The sequence below is a fragment of the Ptychodera flava genome, chromosome 14, assembly GCF_041260155.1.
Source record: "Ptychodera flava strain L36383 chromosome 14, AS_Pfla_20210202, whole genome shotgun sequence".
Classification (NCBI taxonomy): Eukaryota; Metazoa; Hemichordata; class Enteropneusta; family Ptychoderidae; genus Ptychodera; species Ptychodera flava.
This window is the reverse complement of record NC_091941.1, coordinates 12,421,689-12,440,852: the sequence shown is the minus strand read 5'-3', so window position 1 is coordinate 12,440,852 and position 19,164 is coordinate 12,421,689. Positions and strand designations below refer to the sequence as shown.

The following is a 19,164-nucleotide window of genomic DNA, read 5'->3' as shown; positions in this document are numbered from 1 at the left end:
TTAACCCTTTGCACCCTAAGTCCCTGCAGTGGAGCTGACATTTTGAAGTATCATGTGGCATAACTTTTGACTTCTGAAATAATTAAAGACAGTCCCACCATAAGGGACCGGACAGATATTCAGGGGGCGGCGTTTTACAAAATGACGATGCGCAAAAAATAATGACCCTTAAAAGTGTTTGTAAAAAAAGTGACCCTCCCTAATTTTCATGCGCAAAAAACATTGACCTTCTCCCTGCGATTGGAATATAATTTCTCATTTGAAGTTTGAACTTTCAAAGAATACTTTTTAACTTTACAAATAATCACTTGGATAAAATTCCAATATCATATTATTTGTTAACATCTGCTCTTTCAAACACCTTGTTCTCATCACGTACATTTACATCAATTGTCAAACATTTAAGAAAGCACAAATTTAGCTAGTTAGCTAGCGTAAATTTGATTAGCTGTCTCCCACAAAGTTTGAAAGGGATGATTTTGGAAAGTAAACATTTCTAAATCAAAAGTCAGGCACATCACTGGGCACTAGTACGACACGGCAGCGTAATCTACAATTACAGATTGGAAAAGCCAAACAATTTGTTTGTTTCCTGTGTTAATATGACGAATGAAAAGAGGGTGAGTACGTCGCGCACAAAACTGAAATTAAAAAAAAAATAGCAGAACGTCCTATTTCGCGACGCTTTGCTCATATGTGAGGTCATAGGTCGAGTTCTTTACGACTGAGCAAGTGGGTTGTGAGTATGTGGAGAAAGAGAGAGAGAGAGAGAGAGAGAGAGAGAGAGAGAGAGAGAGAGAGAGAGAGAGAGCACCGTAATGTAGCATTTATGGAAGATGGCGGAACACAGAAAACATCCTCACGAGGCTTCTTCACAAGACTTAAACAGTCGTCTGAAACGCAGAACTTTACATTGTGTGCATGCATCGATGCATCATTGGATGTCTTACAACCAACGTACATTAAAAAAGACCTATTACCTTTGAATGAGGCGGATATTATGCGTGGGTAGCACAGTGTTGACCAATGCCATTGACTTGCATAAAAATAATCAGGAAAATGTAGCACAAAAACATAGTACAAGAAGCCCTTTTGAAAAAAAACATCAAAAGGTAGTGGCACCATGCTAGATTTATGAATGAAAATTGGCTAAATTATTTCTGTACATAAAAACCCATGAAAAATTGCTGATTCAGCAGTTTTTCAGAGTGTTTATTCAGTCTGTTTAGAAATATATCACGACGCATCTTAAATGCTTGGTCAGAAACCTTCGCATTTCTTCCTACGTATTAAATTCATTTGTAGAGGAAAGTTTGAGAATCTACAAGCAGAGAAAATGACGATGTTCAGTTTTGAACCAGCTCCGAGCTGTAAACGGAGGCCTGAACTATATATAACAGTGACGGGCCGTGAGTTGCACAAAAATCGAAGTGTACGAAATATTGTTCTCAGATCTTTCTGCAAATTTCAAAATGTAAACTGCCATTTTTCTCGTTATATTTCTGGTCTACACACTGCTACCTACAACTCTAAGAAAATAGCGATAATTTTACTTTTGCGGTGCGATCCACCTTAATAGCTCCATCCTCGATTGAGGCTACAATATGATATAGTGAACAGTTCAAGATACGTTTTGTATATGGAAACGCTGATTTATAACTTGATAAACTTCCGAACGAAACCAAAATACTAAAACCTTGTAGATAGTCAATGTCAACAAAAGCAAATCTGTGACTTTGGCCTTGAAAAGTGTTACATGGGTGCGTAGTAATACGCGCCTCGAAATTGAAAGACTTAAAACTTTTGCCCAAACTTTCCGCGAAAGAACTTCGAATCATTCCCTTCGAAATCGAGAATAAAAACCTCGGGTCACCGTGCAAATTTTAGTAGCAGAGAAATATCACCGATATTTGAAATTCAAAATGGCCGCCATACCTGTGTTACTTTGTTGGGGTTACTGTAATTTTCCTTCCGGTTAAAACTCTGTTTACTTCATGAGCTTCAAAATGACCCCCCCCCCCCCCTCGAAAGTGGTAGACCATAAAAGTATTGTAAAGATTTGGGAGGCCGAATATCTATCCCCGAATGGTGTCTCAGAGCTTTTACGTTTGAAGCAAAATCCTAAAAACACGCCAGGATAAGATTAATCATAAAAATAAGAAATGATTGCTGTATTTAGCTTACCTTAGCCTGAATAGCGTCGCTTATAACAGCTTATGTCTATGGCGAAGCATGCAACGAATGTCATTATGTATTGTGACCTACTTTGATACAGACATCCGCTAGGAACTTTTGGGTTAATCGGGATCGGCATATAGATCCAGGTCACTTGGAGAATCACCAGAATCAATGAAGGTCACACAAGCCTCAGTGTAGGGAAATAGCACAGCTGTAAGGCCTGTAACACGCTGCTACCGTCAATGAATATATTTAAACGTCCTACGCAATATCAATGTTTCTACGTTCCTCCTCCTCCTCCCAAAGCGTATACCTTCAACAGAAAAGGTCCCTGAAGACACACTCTGTCTTACATGTAACTGCCATGAGTGACATTCCACCTTTGTATGGAAGTCCACACTGAATCGATGGTTTTACACCGATCGCGGCAAGTATTTTGGCTTTACGAGCTGACACTGTATCGTCGCCATGGTTACTGTTCGTGGATCTACATAATTGATGCTCGCAGTCGCTCAAATATCTTTTAACATAATATACATCAGAGGTGCACTGATAAGACTCCGCCACTGTACTATTCCACAGTCCCTCTAGAGGGACCGTGACTATTCAAACCTGGATTGGCTTCTTTCTCAGACTTGTTGAGATTGCCCTGTGTAATTAGCAAACATTTACATACGTTTTTCTCTGATATATGACTGAAGTCTTTCGAGAAGGATGGCTGTTTTGCGGTGCCCACATGCTAATTGGACATTACTTGTGTTGATTTTTCCAGTTATGAACAAAAATTAATTATGAATATTGATAAATTATTAATACGAATGTTACAGAATAATGAAATCTTGCTTTTTAACAAACAATGTCATCTATTTTGTATAAATATCTTCTGGAATCCTCATTCTTGTTATAATTATGATTATCAATAAATTATGATTATGATTAATGTTCAGTCTACGGCGAAAGTTACGTAACTTTCGCCGTAGACTGAACATTGGTAATGGTGTCACTTGTATATTTTTGCATAGATTGTGAACAAAATAAGGGTTTTCAGAGGGTTGTTTACATAAGAAGATTACAGTGTGCAAAATATGATTTTATTTATCAGAATCATAATTTATGAATAATCATAATTATAACAAAAATGGTGTTTCCAGAAGATATTTACACAAAATAGACGATATTGTTTATAAAAAAGCAAGATTTTATTACTCCGTAACTTTCATATTAATAATTTATCAATATTCATAATTAATTTTTGTTCATAATTAGAAAAATCAACACAAATAATATCAAATTAGCCTGTGCGGTGCTATGAAATTACAACAGTAAATTGAAGGTGTTGAATACTTATTATACTGTTCGACCGTGCCGAATTTCACGCACACTTTCAAGTTTGTTTGACAAGATGATAATGAAAAATCAGGACAAAAAGCAAAATAACCCAAGTAAAAGGTAAAACGAAATAAATTTAATCTTGATCTTTACTTTCCAGAAATGCAAATATTGAAATCTACTGTCAACACCTCTTTCGTTCTGCTCCATGTTTTTTCTCTATTTTGAGAAATGCATCATCTGCGTCACTGTCGCTATTGACATTAGTAGACAGGCGCCACCAATCCAGTGACAGACTTTGAAACTCTGTAGATCTGTCAGCCATTCAGCATAAAGCAGAATAAGATTCGATTCTTCCGCCGATATGCAAGTTTTTTGAAAGTAATTTATTTTAAACCTTGAATTCATTGGTCTGAATTTGTTTTTTTATTTTTTGTTTGACCACCTGTATATTTATAGTGTCTATATCTGTTTGTATATGACCGTCATTCTAATTTGTCTACTTCTGGCCCTCCCCTGTATACCTCTTCTCTATTTTGCTCTATTTACTCTCAGTACCCGTTTCTCCCCTCTACCAGAGTCTGTCCGACATCTCTCTCTCTCTCTCTCTCTCTCTCTCTCTCTCTCTCTCTCTCTCTCTCTCTCCCTATAAAATCGAATAACAATCAACTCTATCGAAAGGCAGAACGATGCAGCTGACATCAATTTTGGACGTTAAACGTATACCGCCCTCAATCATAGTATGAGGAAATATCTCTGCACGTAAAATCCATCTTGTGTATAGCAGAGTACAAACTGTCCCTTGACGTACTGTGTCTATCTATGCGAAGGAGGCGCCAGTGAAGATTAGAACATAAACCTATTGATATTAAGTTAACAGGTTTTCTTTGAGGATATCTCGCCATGTACTATATCCCTATCCTTAAAATCTAACGAATCCCTATAGTTGCAAGTTATTAAGGTATTATATTCCACTCAATTGAAAGACTAAAATATTTTGCTCAAAATTTCCTCAAGAACGCTTTTAACCATTCTCTAAATGAAGCAGGACTAAAAATGAGGGGGCCACCATGCAAATTTTGGTACCAGAAAAACAAATTTATTAATATTGATGTATGTTTACTCTATATGGAAGATTATGACATTCACACCATTAAGAGTGTGAAAACTTTACTTTCTCCTAGAGCTTCAAAATAAGTCCACAAGCTGTAGACAAGAAAAAATGTAAAATTTTGACGATGAGAATACGATCTGGCATATTCTACTTTCAGGCGACACGCTGTCAGTGTCTGATTATCCCCAACCCTGCCGTTGATGAATGACATAATGCAAAATGAGTGAAGTTTACTTCGTTCTGTGTATTTAGTCAAACTATTGCAAAAACACCCCTAAATTTAGCTCTGCACTCGAAATGAGCTGTCGTCTGTACATTTACTTCCATCCGCAGGACCTGGTTGTATTGATCGAAGGAGGAAGTTTATGCATGCCTCTGGGAGTAGGCCGAGAAAGCGAAATTGACTAATAAGGGAAAACGTTCAATAATCTACAAACTGTTTCGCAGCTGTTATTTTAAACTGGACAAAATCAGAGTTTGATGGTACGACTGATTGTAAAAATTCAATTTCGTGGGAGAAATTGTAGCTCTGTCGTCGTACTGAAGGAGAATGTAATCATTTGCATGGTAAGAAAAAGCTCTCCCCGGCAGCAATAATGTATGTATGTCTGTAAAATCTACCTACCTGAATGTCTCAGCGATGTCTCTGTGTGTCTCTGTCTGCATGTCTGTCTGTCTGTCTTTTGGGGCGATGTCTAAAAAACGGCTTATCGGATCAGAATCAAATCTGGTACATAGATTCAGTTTACATATGGCAAGAATTGTTAGGTTTTGGAGGATGTGGCTTGCATATATTATGCTTATTCACATAATTAATGATTGAAGAAAAATTGGACATATATTAACAACGGCTTCACACAGTTTGATGAGATTGCCATGTACATTGGAGATACTATGATATGAGATTGCCATGTACATTGGAGATACTATGATATAACATTTTTAAAGACATTGAGCATTTTAGCAAAAGTTAATTACTAATTTGCATATTTAACGATCTTTCCTAACTGGGGATATATATCTACATTTGCTTGATCAAAGTTGACGAAACTTGCTATGTACAATGAAGATACTGTGATATAACAATAAAAGTTGTTCAGATTGGTCAATTACTGATTTGTATATTTAATGAACTTTCCTAATCAGTGATATATATCTGAATAGACTGATCAAAGTTGACAAAACTTGCTATGTACATTGAAGACACTATGATGTGACATAACTGGGAGACACTAGTTATTAAGCATTTTTATTTCAGCTATAACTTATTTGCATATTTAATGAACTTTTCTAATTAGGGATATATATACCTGGATACTGGATCAAAAGTGACCAAACTTGCTACATACATTTGAGATACTGTGATTTAACACACATAAAAGTTGTGTTAGCATTTTAGATTAACTAACTAATTTGCTTATGAAATGAACTTTCATAATTAGGGATATATCTGACTAGACTTAATCAAAGCTAACAAAACATGCTATATATATTAAAGATACTGTGATAAATATAACTGAATATTGTTCATGATGTTGATCATAGTAGTCTCAATTAAGTTGCAAACTTGTGGCAAAAGTTGCAATTAACAGACAACTGCAATGTATAGTGAAACACGTGAAGATTTTCACTTAATATCTGGTTCTTATAATATCTTAGAGTTTCTTTTAAGAGATAGGTAGTGTTTCCTTTTGAAAAGCGGACTGGTAATCAGGAGTTGCAAGTTGTGTTTCGCAACGGTTTTGCAGAACACGCTCCAAAATTTCGGATAATACACTTGTCAATGCAATCGGCCGGTAATTACTCTTGCTCGACATTTTTCACCAAAGGAACAAGAATGACATTTGCGAGCTTTTTCGGGGACAAAGCCTAGTACTAACTTCAAAGAGAAGCGCATTGCAAGATGAATTATCAATTTACTGCACGCGTAATGCAAAATGCTCTACCCCGATACCAGCATTGCCCGGTGATTTCCCCATGGCAAGATTGCCGATGACATTATGAATTTGGTCAACGCTTATAAGCGTCTCTCCGGCATAGGAAATGGTGTCAAGTGAAATTATTACTAACTATGCTTCACATATTCACAGAATTCATGAGATTATATAAGTGATCACCCCATATTTGCAATATTTTGATGGCCTTTTGCATCGTTTACGCGAGTCGCTAAGGGGACTTTTTATTGTTAAAACTAGCGATAGCGGCCCAAAGGGTTTTTCCAGGGGGGCATTCGATATATATATATATATATTATATATATATATATATATATATATATATATATATATATATATATATATATGTATATATATATATATATATAATCATAAATATGTCATATAATAGAGAGTGAGAGAGAAAGAGACAATGACACACATGAGACAGACAGAAAAGGGACTTAGGTAGCCAAAAACAGTACCCACACACACACACACACACACACACACACACACACACACACACACACACATATTCAGACAGACAGACAGACAGACAGACAGACAGGTTGGAATGACACAAACCACACGACTATTTTAAGTGTCCTTGCAAACTATGATGAAATAAGAGGATGAGATAATTATCATTGGATCACCATTATTGGAAAAGTAGCAGATTTTAGATAAGTTGCAAGAGAGCTTCCATATCGTATCACATTGGACAGCTATCTAAACGCCTACATGTAAGCGTTAATTGATTATAACAGATATATCAATAGCTACAGTACAGTCGGTTTCAAATACGCACACACACGCACACGGTAAATGATATAAATACCATCATGTATTGTACCTGTCTTCTCAAACTGGGTCAGCCATACCAACAATCTTTGTGTCTTGAATACCCTTCGTTCGTTGGCAAGAAATCATACACTCGTATTTTGTTATGGAAAGAACTCGAACAACATTTAAAATGATAAATTTACGCAGGTAAGATGTTGCGGTCATATGCGATATGACGCGCCTAAATCGTTTTCAATGATTTGTAAATGTTTTAAAATGTTTGAACCGTGTTTTGTTCATTGTTTTATGTTTATATAAATAAAAAAAAAGATTTCAAAGAAAAAAAATGTTTGATCCAGTGATTCGAATGTGAATACGTTACTTGTTGTGATAGGCGTCACGAAATTGTACATGGAATGTATTTTAGCCTTTTGCTACCAAGCTGATGGTTTAAATATCATAATTGCTGTGCTTATGATATACATTTCGTTGTTAATATTAATTCTACCTAAGTTGCGGTAATATTTTTGAACTTCCCATTAGTTTTGTGGTGTTTAAGAAAAATGGCTTCTTGTTCTGCACCAAAATTCAAATTCAAACGGCAGGTGTTAAGCTAAATTACATTTGTCGGCTATAAGTTTGGACGTTACTTGGATAAAGAAAGCATTCGACAACTTGCAGAACTTGGACACTGAACGTTTCGACATGCTTTCAGGAGAAAAAGAAGAAAACGGTCTGCTACGAAATGAATAAAAAATCCTGGAAAATAAATGACAAGTTATGGCCCCGGAGCTTTCAGGTTAATTGTTGTGCGTATCCTGAAGCGATGGTTGGCTCTTTCGTTTTAACATTCTACAGCCATTCATTCAACAGGCCTGCAGGTCAACTCATCACGTCCCCGTATAAAGTTTACATCAACTATACGTTTGACGAGTACTTCAAATGATCAGTGTTATTAATGACGTAATGGGTGACTCTTGATCCCGGCAGCACTGATTCATGTGATGATATATCAGAAGATGAATCTTCCTGATACTCATTAACAGGCTGAAATGACTCCGCTCTCTGGTCCGTGCGGTAACCTTAGCGACGGTATTGCTCTCTTTGTGTTGCGATGACAAGATTACAAACAGTTTAATCACTTTGATGTCAAGCTTGCATGGCCTCGATCCCGAGAAAGACTCCATCCAGTATGTTAGGAATCACACACGTAGCAAAGGACAACGTTTACTTCAACTCTTGAAGTCGCGTGGCTGTTTGTAAATATCATTTCACAAAATAACAGAAAGTTAACCACAGCATGCTGCATTGGACATGCTGGCGCAGGCAATCTCGTGGCTGGATTCTTCGCATCTTTAAAGTGCATTGACACAGACCATTCACGACTGGAGTTAAATGGGCATTCCAGCGCTAACAAGGCAATTACCGACAAGACATGAAGATTGATAACTGATGGCTACACACATATATATACTGAGGAACACAAAAAACAAACTTTTGTCATGAAAGTACGCGTTGACAGTCCATCCATCATTCTCAGTGAAAATTGCAACCGATTACAGGCATGCCATTAGCTTAATTTCAACGGAATTGACAACTGCGTGTCAAATATTCTTTCAAAAAGGGCGACTGCTGCAGATATATTTCAGGTTGCCATTTTGAATCGATGCCTGTCTGAAACTCTCCCCCGGCCCGCATGAAATGCGAAGTGCATTTTTTATAACGTTATTGAAATGGACGAAGAGCAGATGTTTCTGATAAGATTTGGGGTAGTCAGCAGCGAGTAATAGTCAAGCGATATCTCAAAGGGCAGTTGTGTTGTAAATTTTCCATCAGCACTCTTTTCTAATACTGACAGCAAAGACCAGCCCTTCCGATATGCTGATCCATAAGCTCTTTATCCTTGCCATCAATCTCACGTGTAATTATAGATGGGAAGCCTATTCAATGACATATCCGCGGCAAGGAGGTACTTGTGGCGGACCAACTGCGTTATTAGCTGGGAATAGGGGATAGTCCTGGATTTGTGATATCTTATGCCGGTAACACATCTGCGTCTCTTTTGTCAAGCATCTGAAAAGCGTCAAGGCCCCATCTTTTGACGGAAGATGTCAACGGTGAGACGCCTGCTGCAACCTTGTAAACCTGGCGAATCCAATGTATCCAAGGTCTTGATATTATACGAATTGTCCAACAAAAAGAAAAGGAATATATCAGATTAGGGGCCAGGCTTGATGTGGCTCGCACAGAATTCAATGTTGACAGAAATCGTTTCAGATAAGCATGCAATTATAGGTGCTGAAAGATATTTGATCGCGTGATTTTTTCCCATTGATTGCATTCAAGTAATTTGCGCGATGATGCAGCACTCAAGAGAAGACTGACTCATGTTTTCTGATGAATCTTCCATTAAATAACGTAATGCTTATTATTTCACGCTACTTCCGACTGAGCATCCGTTCGAGCGAAATGACAGCGTAATAAATCTCCGAAGAATCGCTCCTTCTCCGACCTGCGCTCGCGTTGATCGTCTTACGCTCCTGTAGATTACATTGACCATGTCCGGTCAAATCGTAGCTACTTTCGCCTCATACTAATCAGGATTTAGCTTGCCATACAAGACATACGAGGCTGAGATGGTGCAGCTCTTTTTTTTTATTATCGACTAGCTCTTTGAATGGCAGACTTGTTTCCTTCTTCCCCTCGCTCCGCCTCTAGGCTTTCAAAAGCAGTTATTTGAATTAGCCTGCTCTCGCCGAAGGAAAAGTCGCGGCTTATTGATTGAGTCTCATTTTATCGCCTAGTGCCAAAGCAGTTCATCGGTACACTCGTTCGGAGCTGTTTCAAATTCTGCGACCGAGCAGGTATCTGACCCGATCAATGTGGTTTCCCTTTTCGTAAGGCTGCGGCAATATCCAGCGGCAAATGCCACATGTGCACACTCTGCCTCGTTAATGTGGAAAGTCGGCATCAGGTCTCTCGATTACAAGGATGAAGTCATTGGAATTCTACGTGTATTACGGGTATCAACACTGAATTTTTCTTTCGTCGCATTTTGCCATTTTCCCCGATAACTAAGAGTGACACCACTTGTCCATAGAGTCCATATAGAGTATTGTTTGACTATTAAGGGGACTTGCGGCAACATCTTCACAGTGCACTTTTCCTGGCGTCGGTAATCAGATTATCTTGCATATACCTTATAGGCATAGATACAGATACAGGAGAGTTTGAAGTCGATCGCCTATATATAGAAGAATTCGTGGTATTTCAGCTTTGTGTATATATATACGTTTCTGCTCTGTATGAGGCAAAAGACAAACATTGGTACACAAATCAAAGTGGCAGTTTACAGTGAAAACGCGAGGTTACAAGGAACTTACATTTCGGGGGCAAAATGTCCGGAAGGGTAACGCTGAAGATCATTCTTGTGTTTGTTACGTACGCACAGACCGCGCTTATCAAGCCATGCCGAGCCGAGGACCAGCCAGTTGTGTCGACTACTGCAGGTAAGGTGAGGGGCACTCGTCTTCAGGTATTAGACGAGAGTGTGGACAGGTATCTGGGGATCCCCTACGCCGAACCGCCGGTGGGTGTACTTAGATTCAAGAGGGCCGTACCATTGAGGCGTCCATGGCAAGACATCCTGGACGCGACCTATTTCAAGAACGTCTGCTGGCAACAGGCTGACATCTTCTCCGTGAATTTCTCCGCTGCTGCGAGCTGGACACCGAAGGAGCCAATGAGTGAAGATTGCCTGTACCTGAACGTTTGGAGTCCGACCTCGAGAATCGGGAACGCACCGGTTTTGGTGTGGATACACGGTGGAAGTTTCTTCTGGGGTGCGGCTTCCTTGGATTCTCATGACGGTAGCATCCTTGCGGCTGTGGAGAAAGTAGTCGTAGTGACTATTAACTATCGCCTAGGGGCCTTCGGGTTTCTCGCTTTGAATATCTCTGACGCACCAGGTAATATGGGCCTTACTGACCAGGTGTTGGCATTAGATTGGATTCAGCAGAACATTGAGAATTTTGGAGGCGACCCTGAAAGGGTAACGCTTGTAGGACAGAGTGCGGGCGCCGCCAGTGTGGTGTATCACCTGTCGTCACCCGCCAGTAGGCATAAATTTCGACGGGGTGTCATCCAGAGCGGAACCCCGAACACTCTCGATTTAAAACCTGTCGAGTGGAAAAGTTTGCAACTCTATGTCGAGCAGCTAGCTTTGGATCTAGGATGTAGTAATACCAGTGTAATAATGGAAAGCACGACCGATTCGGAAACAGCGGACAACGAGACCACAAACGACGGGCTTGAGTCATATTCATATTATAGCGCAGACTTGAATTTGCAAGATGGGCAGCACGAGGAAGAAGTTCACGTGATTGATCCCTTTAATGCTACCGAAATCGTGCAGTGTTTGCGCTCCAAAGACCCTCGAGACATTGCGACCAGTGTGTGGACTTTTGGCATACACTTTCCCGTCATTGACGGTACCTTCATTCAGAAAGACTTTGATTCGTATCTCGCGGAGGAAGACTACAAAAGAACTGAACTCCTTCTCGGCGTCAATGAAAACGAGGCTGCCGTCAACATGGTGAGGCTCCCCAGGTATTTCGTCGTCGACCAAGAAAACCTCTTGAATTCCACGTCTTTCCGCCGGTTTATCCGGGAGCGCTTCGAACTCGACAGGGAGAAGGAAACAGTTCTAGCGGATAGCATAGCCTTCATGTACACCGACTGGTACGACCAGAACAACGGAGAGAAACTACGCGATGCTTTCGAGGACATCCACGGCGACTTTGACATCAAATGTCCGGCAATCGAGTATACAAGGAGTTACTCGTCATCAGACAGGACAACTGTCTACGTATACCACTTCACCCACCGCTCATCGATGAGCACTTGGCCAGAGTGGATGGGATGTGTGCACGGTGACGAAGTCGAGTTCGTTTTCGGAGTCCCACTGCGCCCTCGCAGCAACTACACCGAGGAGGAGAAGAATCTGAGCCGGGTGATGATGAGGTATTGGGCAAACTTTGCAAGAACAGGGTGAGTGTAAAATGTGGATCGGCTTTTAACATCATGTTGAACACTACGTGTCGTCACAGACAGAGTGGTACTTAATACACCCACACTGTATTTTACATTCATCACGCGAGCTATCCTCCAATCAAGTCGCATACCAATCCAACACTGTAAAGCACGTCATATTTTCATGAGTCTCAAAGATTGGATCTATGATGCAACTGAATAATGATCTTTACCAAGTAGAGGGGTCCTTTCCCTATATTCTTTATCCACGTGACAAAATGTTCTTTCAAGGCTACTCATATACTCTAACGAGAGCATCCTTTAGGCCTAAGTTAAGGTAGAATACGCCTCGGGGACAGATATTCGGACTTTCAAATTTTTGCCATTCATTTCTGATTTACCGCTTGTGAGAGCTCGTTTTAAAGCTCTTTGAGTAGGAAAAGTTTTAACCGTCCTAGTTTGTTTGTTTTTTGAAAAACGAAAATTTAGTTTTCTCCATACAGTTAACACAGCGATGGCGCCATTTTGAATTTCAAATATGGGTAAATGTTAGGCTATGTGTTTCTGTAGTTCCAAACTTTGCATTGTGACCCGTGATTTTTATTCTTGGTTTGGTAAGATTGTGGTTGAAAGTTTTATCCAGGAAAGGCTGAGCAGATGTTTACGCTTTAAACTTTCGAGGAGCATTCTAACTTACGCGAAGCAACCTCCAGTAAGGTGTTACTCGTCAAAGCCATCGACTGTCGAATATTTAATTTGCCAATGTATCACCGATCGATCTTTACTATTTCTGTCAAACGTCTGTCTTCTACAAATGCTAACAATTATTTTCGTCCATCAACCAGTGATACTTAATATACCACTGCCGTTACATTTTGCAGAGAATCAGAACTTTGGGTGAAAGTATTATGCGAGTCAAATGATGACATCCTAAAAAGAACATGATGAGCGTCGGTAAAACTCGAGCTGTGTGTAAACCTCTTTATTCATACTTAGCTGTACTGAAAAGAAGGATTTGGTAGACTCTCTTCAGTCATTACGTTTATTAAAATAGTAGTTTCCGGAGCTGTCGACATTTCTTAATATACCCAGTTTAACTTCATACATCTCGACAAGGCCACTTTAAACATATATATCATATAATGGTCAAGAAAAGTTTTAAACCTTCTCTGCTAAAACCAAGTGAAGCAGTACATACTTCGTGATAATTGGCAATTTGGCATATCATTGTACGTTTTGGGATTATTTCTCCTACAACGATATTGGATGGCTATGATTGTAATGATTCGTGCAATTGGAGGACAGTTCATACAAAAAGTACACAGTAACTGACGAACGGTTCATCTGTAAACAACAATAATGTTTGAAAGTAAGGTGACGCCACCTTGCATTTCATATCGGGGGACATTTTCATATACTTTGCACGACGGTCTCTCCACTCAAGTACACCTTCTTTTTATACATTAAATGACTCTACGCAAACAGTAGCAGAGCTAAAATGCCAAGCCTCTGATAACTTTCACTTTTTTCCTGAAATCCGCTCAGAGATTCGTTTTTAGACCAGGTATACTTTTGGTGTTTTTTCCAGCATTTTCGCAGTGGTCACAAACTCATTGACTCCATCGACTTAGTAGACTTTCGGCTTCTTATCAGGCTTTGTTTCCTTTCCGAAAATTAAGTTAAATTCTCCTGTATGATTCTTTTGATACTGCCATCAACGCCAAAAGTTACAGATAACCATCCTGTGAGCTGTAACCGTCATTTGAGGTGAACATCATCGTACAGGGAACATCGCTCTCGAGATACAAAGATCCCTTGAGTGAATGTCATGTCAACGTCGTGAACTTCGATAAAATTGTCCCACTTGTGCGGCGCGTACAGCCATTCCAGGTGGGAGCGTTATTTAGTCCATATCAGCCACAGTGAAAGGTCTACCGAACCAATGTCTACACTAACTCGTTTATTTGCTTCTAGTTCCCCGGATGACAGCGGAGAAGTATGCAGGGATGTTGCTGAGTGCAGCTGGCCGCCTTACTCTAAAGATAGCATGTTCTACGTGACGCTGAATGGGTTGACATCTGTCGGTTCAACCGTTGACCGAGGCCTGCGGGTTCCATACTGCGAGTTTTGGAGGGAGCTCTGGCCAAGATTGAGACAGTCAACCAAAATTAAAGGTAATGAAAATGCACCTGGCTTTTACATTCCGAGCATTAAAATGTGCGAAGACGAAATGCTATTCAATAAATAGAAACTCATTTCAATTGAGTGGCTCTATGCTACTTAACAATTTATTTAATATCCTTATGGGCTGCGTGGACGAATTAGCTTCTGATTTGTTTTGTTGTTTTTTGTTGTTTTTTGTTGGGGGGTGTTTTAAGGGACTGGCATATTTTAGTTGAAATAATAGCTATAATATGTGGTAATATACTTATTTAGTTGTTTCCTTAAAAACAAGGACATTTTCTTGTTCTTTTCCCTGAAATCAGTTTAAAGACGAAGAAATGTACCATGACGACACATGAGGCTGTGTATGACATGCAATTATTTTAGGGATAAAGCGCACCAAGCGTACGGTGTACCACGAGATTCTGACAAGTTCACAACGTATATCGCGAGCGCACATCATCGAGTGAACTTCAAAATTGAGAGCTATACCCATTTGCTGAGTTGGTTTATTGCTATTAAAAGTGAAACATGAAAAATTGATTTTTTTTCAGCCGGGAGCCCCCGCGTATTCCAGGCGTCCTAAATCGCGAATGCAGCATGGCTATTTTCACGTCATCTCGACCAATCAGATCGCTGCATTTGCGCCATCAATGTACTTGTATGATAAAAATCATTCTGATCTACGTTCATTTGTCAACTTTGACATTGGACATAAGACATAAAGGGTCTGTGCTGACAAGTTGAATAACGGTAATTTGACGTGACCTTTTGGAATAACGATAGTTGCAGCTAATTGAGATATACAAGCCACTTAAACTCCTGTAAAGCTTCTGTTGTTTGGCACGTTTCACTCCGTAAAATGAGTACTATAGAGAATTACAAAGAAGAAGCAAAAGATCAGACGCAGAAGTTAGAACCAAGCATAGATTGATGGGATTGTCCCCCCCCCCCCCACGCCCCCTCCCCAATTCAGCAATTGGGTTGCAGAGGTCTAGTACTGCATTGAGTCCCCTACTGTCATAGGCTGATTAGCTAATAACGATCCGTTTTACCACGACTTATATAGCTTATGACGTAACATTAGTCTGTGTCAGTGAGATGTCAAGCTGTTCGTGTCGCCATTTACATAATTGCCTTGCACTCTCCCAGACCTAACATATCGATTTCCTTCATAAAGGAGGGGGAAGTGACTGACGAAAGATAGTACTGCAGTGTTTCTGTAATGTTACGTTGACCTCAAAGGCAATCAATTGTTCAACCATCATTTCAGCAGTCGATTCACTTCATCTCATTTCCCCTGTTGACCGCTATAACATCTGTTGTGTTCGCAGTAAACTGTTTGCACATTTTGCAGTGCGTGTACGGCCAATTTAAAATTCTTTATTCCTACAAGTATGTGTTCTTAATCTAAACCATTTCACCTCCATTAAATCCAAATGGCTTCGTAATGCACGTTGCAGTGTCGTCTAGCTGATTCATCTTTTCAAATGTTTCAATTTAATGTTTTTCGAAATAGTTTTCTTTCATCCAAGTCGTGCTTGCATTGCTGTCATTGAAAAGGTAACGACTTGCACACTGGTTTCATCGCTGACTGAAAGCTTTAAGGAATTTCATCCTTTAGATTTCATAAAGAGGGACAATCGTAACATAAACTAAAAGTTCACAGAAAACAAAGCTGTCATTATACGTACGTCTTGTGAGAAACCCCCATCGATCATATCTCAAAAGAAAAGAACTGCGGTGTTTGTTTGTTTTTTTTCAATTTATTGATTTTAATTATTGTTGACTGTCATGATTTGGACTTTGCGCCACCGGATTTTTACTCCAAATATCGCTCCAGAAGCTACAGATTTTCAGCCTTCTTGGAAATTCGAAACATGAATTCGCATCAGACCACAATCTTGACTCGTATACAACTGCCCCGCTTTTAAAATCTTCCATTAAAACTGTGCGTAAACCTGGGGCAGTTTTATAGACACTGTTTAAAGAATAACATTCAATTGCTACTAATACCTTCAGTCTTAATGTCTTTCAAGTATCAGTCTAACATGCTCTTCTTCGACGAATTGGTGTCAATATTTCAAGACTTGTGTTAACCACATGGAGAGACTTTCAACCTTTCTCAGTCTCAATGATATGTATCCTTCCCCATGCCGTCTTCGACCAATTTTCCGTTTCAACAAAAAAGGGCGGCGAAATTACAGCACCCTTCTCAATCAATGCATGCGTATCTCCACATCTTTCACATTTCAAAATTTGTTCAGCGATAGAGAAGCTCAATTGCGAAGCTCGTGATTTATTTTCAGCTGACAGTTGTGTTTCAAGTGATGCTTGTATCGGAAAGTTTAACACCAGTGTCACACACAAATGTAGTAGATTTACATGTTTGAACTTTTAGATATGTACGTAGTGTGCATTTGTTTGGTAATCCAATGCTGGGTGGTAAGCTCTTCATTTATTTATGAGAGATCCGTTCTTGGTTGTGTTTTTGATAATCGTTACTCATTCTCTGTGCAGGGTGGTAATTTTTTGTTGTCGTCTCTTCGCAGTTCCTCGGACCAGTCAACCCTGTTTCACCTCATCATCGGGAACTGAATCCTTGCGCAAAAGCTGGATCTGTTTGCCCGTTTTCTTTGTGCTGCTGTTTTGCCAGTGAAAAAATGTGCCATACATAGGCAAAATACATCATCATCTGACAGTGTGCAGACTAGCCCGCCATGGTTTGTCGAGCCGTCGCGAGCGAAACTACACACATTCATAAGTATACCAAAGTTGTTATGGAAACAGCACTTAGTCCTAATTCCCAATAGCCACAGAATATTTTATCTTGCGCCCCGGCTTTGAAGGCGGTTCTTCTGTAGTTTATACCGCTGCCAAAAAAGAAACAGACAGTGAACAGACTCTTCCGAATCGGAGGAAATAGTGCTCAAGTTTATGATTAGCGGACTCATACGGGTCACACGTGCTGTGACGTATCAGGGAGTCATGGCAACAAAGATGACGAGAATAGCACGGGTCTACGATGGAATCAACGTCTTCTCTCAAGACACATCATACCAAGAACTAAGGTCATGAGTCGATAAGGAACCGTCTGCAACAATATAAATATCATGAAATAAGTTTTCGACGTGACGGAAACCACCAGTGATTTCAAAGTACATACTGACTTGCTTACCAAGATAACTGTCTCTATAGGCTAAGACAGAACGAAAACCGCATTTGTACATTTGAATAATCATATGTAATGTAAAGAACTGTGTTTCCATTCCTACTTAATATCCCATAGAATAATAAATAGAAGCCCTTGAAGAGCAAGTAAGCCAAAGCGACATCTTCAAAGAATGGAACTAGCTAAGCCATGGGGAAGCAAAATGATTAGTTCGTAATATAACCCAATGTGTAGCAGTTGACGCAGGTCTATCATTAGTTGCTTTAGTCGGCAGTAATAGGTCAAATGTATTCGTGTCTCTTCAGTAGTCCTAACAGATTAAAGCTAGGAGCGTAGCCTTGATGCTTGTTGAAAGGACAAGCTCCCAAGTATTAGTAGGTAATATATCGTATCCTGCACGGAAAGCTTGGCGATACATTAGCGGAAATGAATTACCGCAGGTTGACAAGTCCGGTAAATGCTAGCATTTCTGGAGACCATGTTTCTATAATGTGTCATATCTTCACGTCACTAGTGGGAATTAATGTTCATTGCGTAACTGTTAACAACGAACGATAATTGTTCACAATTTTATTTAGTCCACCAATTATTAAACACACATTGTCGTAACGATGTTCCGTTGTTGTTGGTCTCTGTAGGCGTAATATTGCCAATGACATATCAAATTACTCAATAAATTGTCGCGGAGATTATGATACTGTGTGTGTGATAGAGGCGCCCTGGTACGGTTCAAAGTGCTGCAAAAATAAGGATCAGCATGACCCTGAAAACAGCTAGCCATCTTTCGCCGTCACCAGCCAACGTTGATGTAATTTTCCAGTTACTTCTCCTTCTTTACCCACAGGGGTTAATTAATTAGATGTGTCGTTTTTTCGCTGATTAAAAATTGATAACAACCCTTGTTTGTGTGTCTATGTTCTTGATAATGAATAATAATAGCGGAAAATTTATGTTTGTCTATTTTTTGTCTCGTGTTGTTTTCACTCTAGTTGTCGTCGTACACGAGTACAATATTGTGCAAGAGTATGGCGGTTTTACTAAGGAACAAGCACTTGGCTACCCTGCGTTCTTTCACTCTAACTGTTACGATTATCCACTACGTGGTCCTCTGTACATCATGCTCACTCGTTCTGTGGTAAGTTAATGAACAGAGAGAGTTTGAACGTGAGAGCGAGAAGGTTACGATATTTCCACAGAGGCAACGTTCTGGAAGCAATATTTTAAGAATACATAAATCGACAAATAACAAATGAAGTTTCCTGATGATCACAAAGAACAATATAAACCAAAAATCATTGAGCCCTCCTTTGCTTTTCCCAGTGTTTGTGGCAATAGTTTTTGGTTGTTTGTCGTTTGTTACGGAAATTGACGATTTTCATGTTGTAATCGTTGTAATCGATAACCAATCGAGTGAATTGGCTGACTAGTGATGGCGCTATGGTTGGCCAATGTTGACA

General features: G+C 39.6%; 1 protein-coding gene across 1 annotated transcript; it reads left to right on the top strand.

Annotated features, from left to right (window-relative positions):
- Nucleotides 1-9,853: 9,853 nt before the first annotated feature.
- LOC139149390 (acetylcholinesterase-like) lies at nucleotides 9,854-18,605 on the top strand. Its single transcript, XM_070721123.1, has 3 exons — nucleotides 9,854-12,390; nucleotides 14,347-14,546; nucleotides 17,088-18,605. Exons 1-3 carry the CDS (start codon nucleotides 10,739-10,741, stop codon nucleotides 17,192-17,194), a joined length of 1,959 nt encoding a protein of 652 aa, XP_070577224.1. The 5' UTR covers nucleotides 9,854-10,738; the 3' UTR covers nucleotides 17,195-18,605.
- The last annotated feature ends 559 nt before the right edge of the window (nucleotides 18,606-19,164 follow it).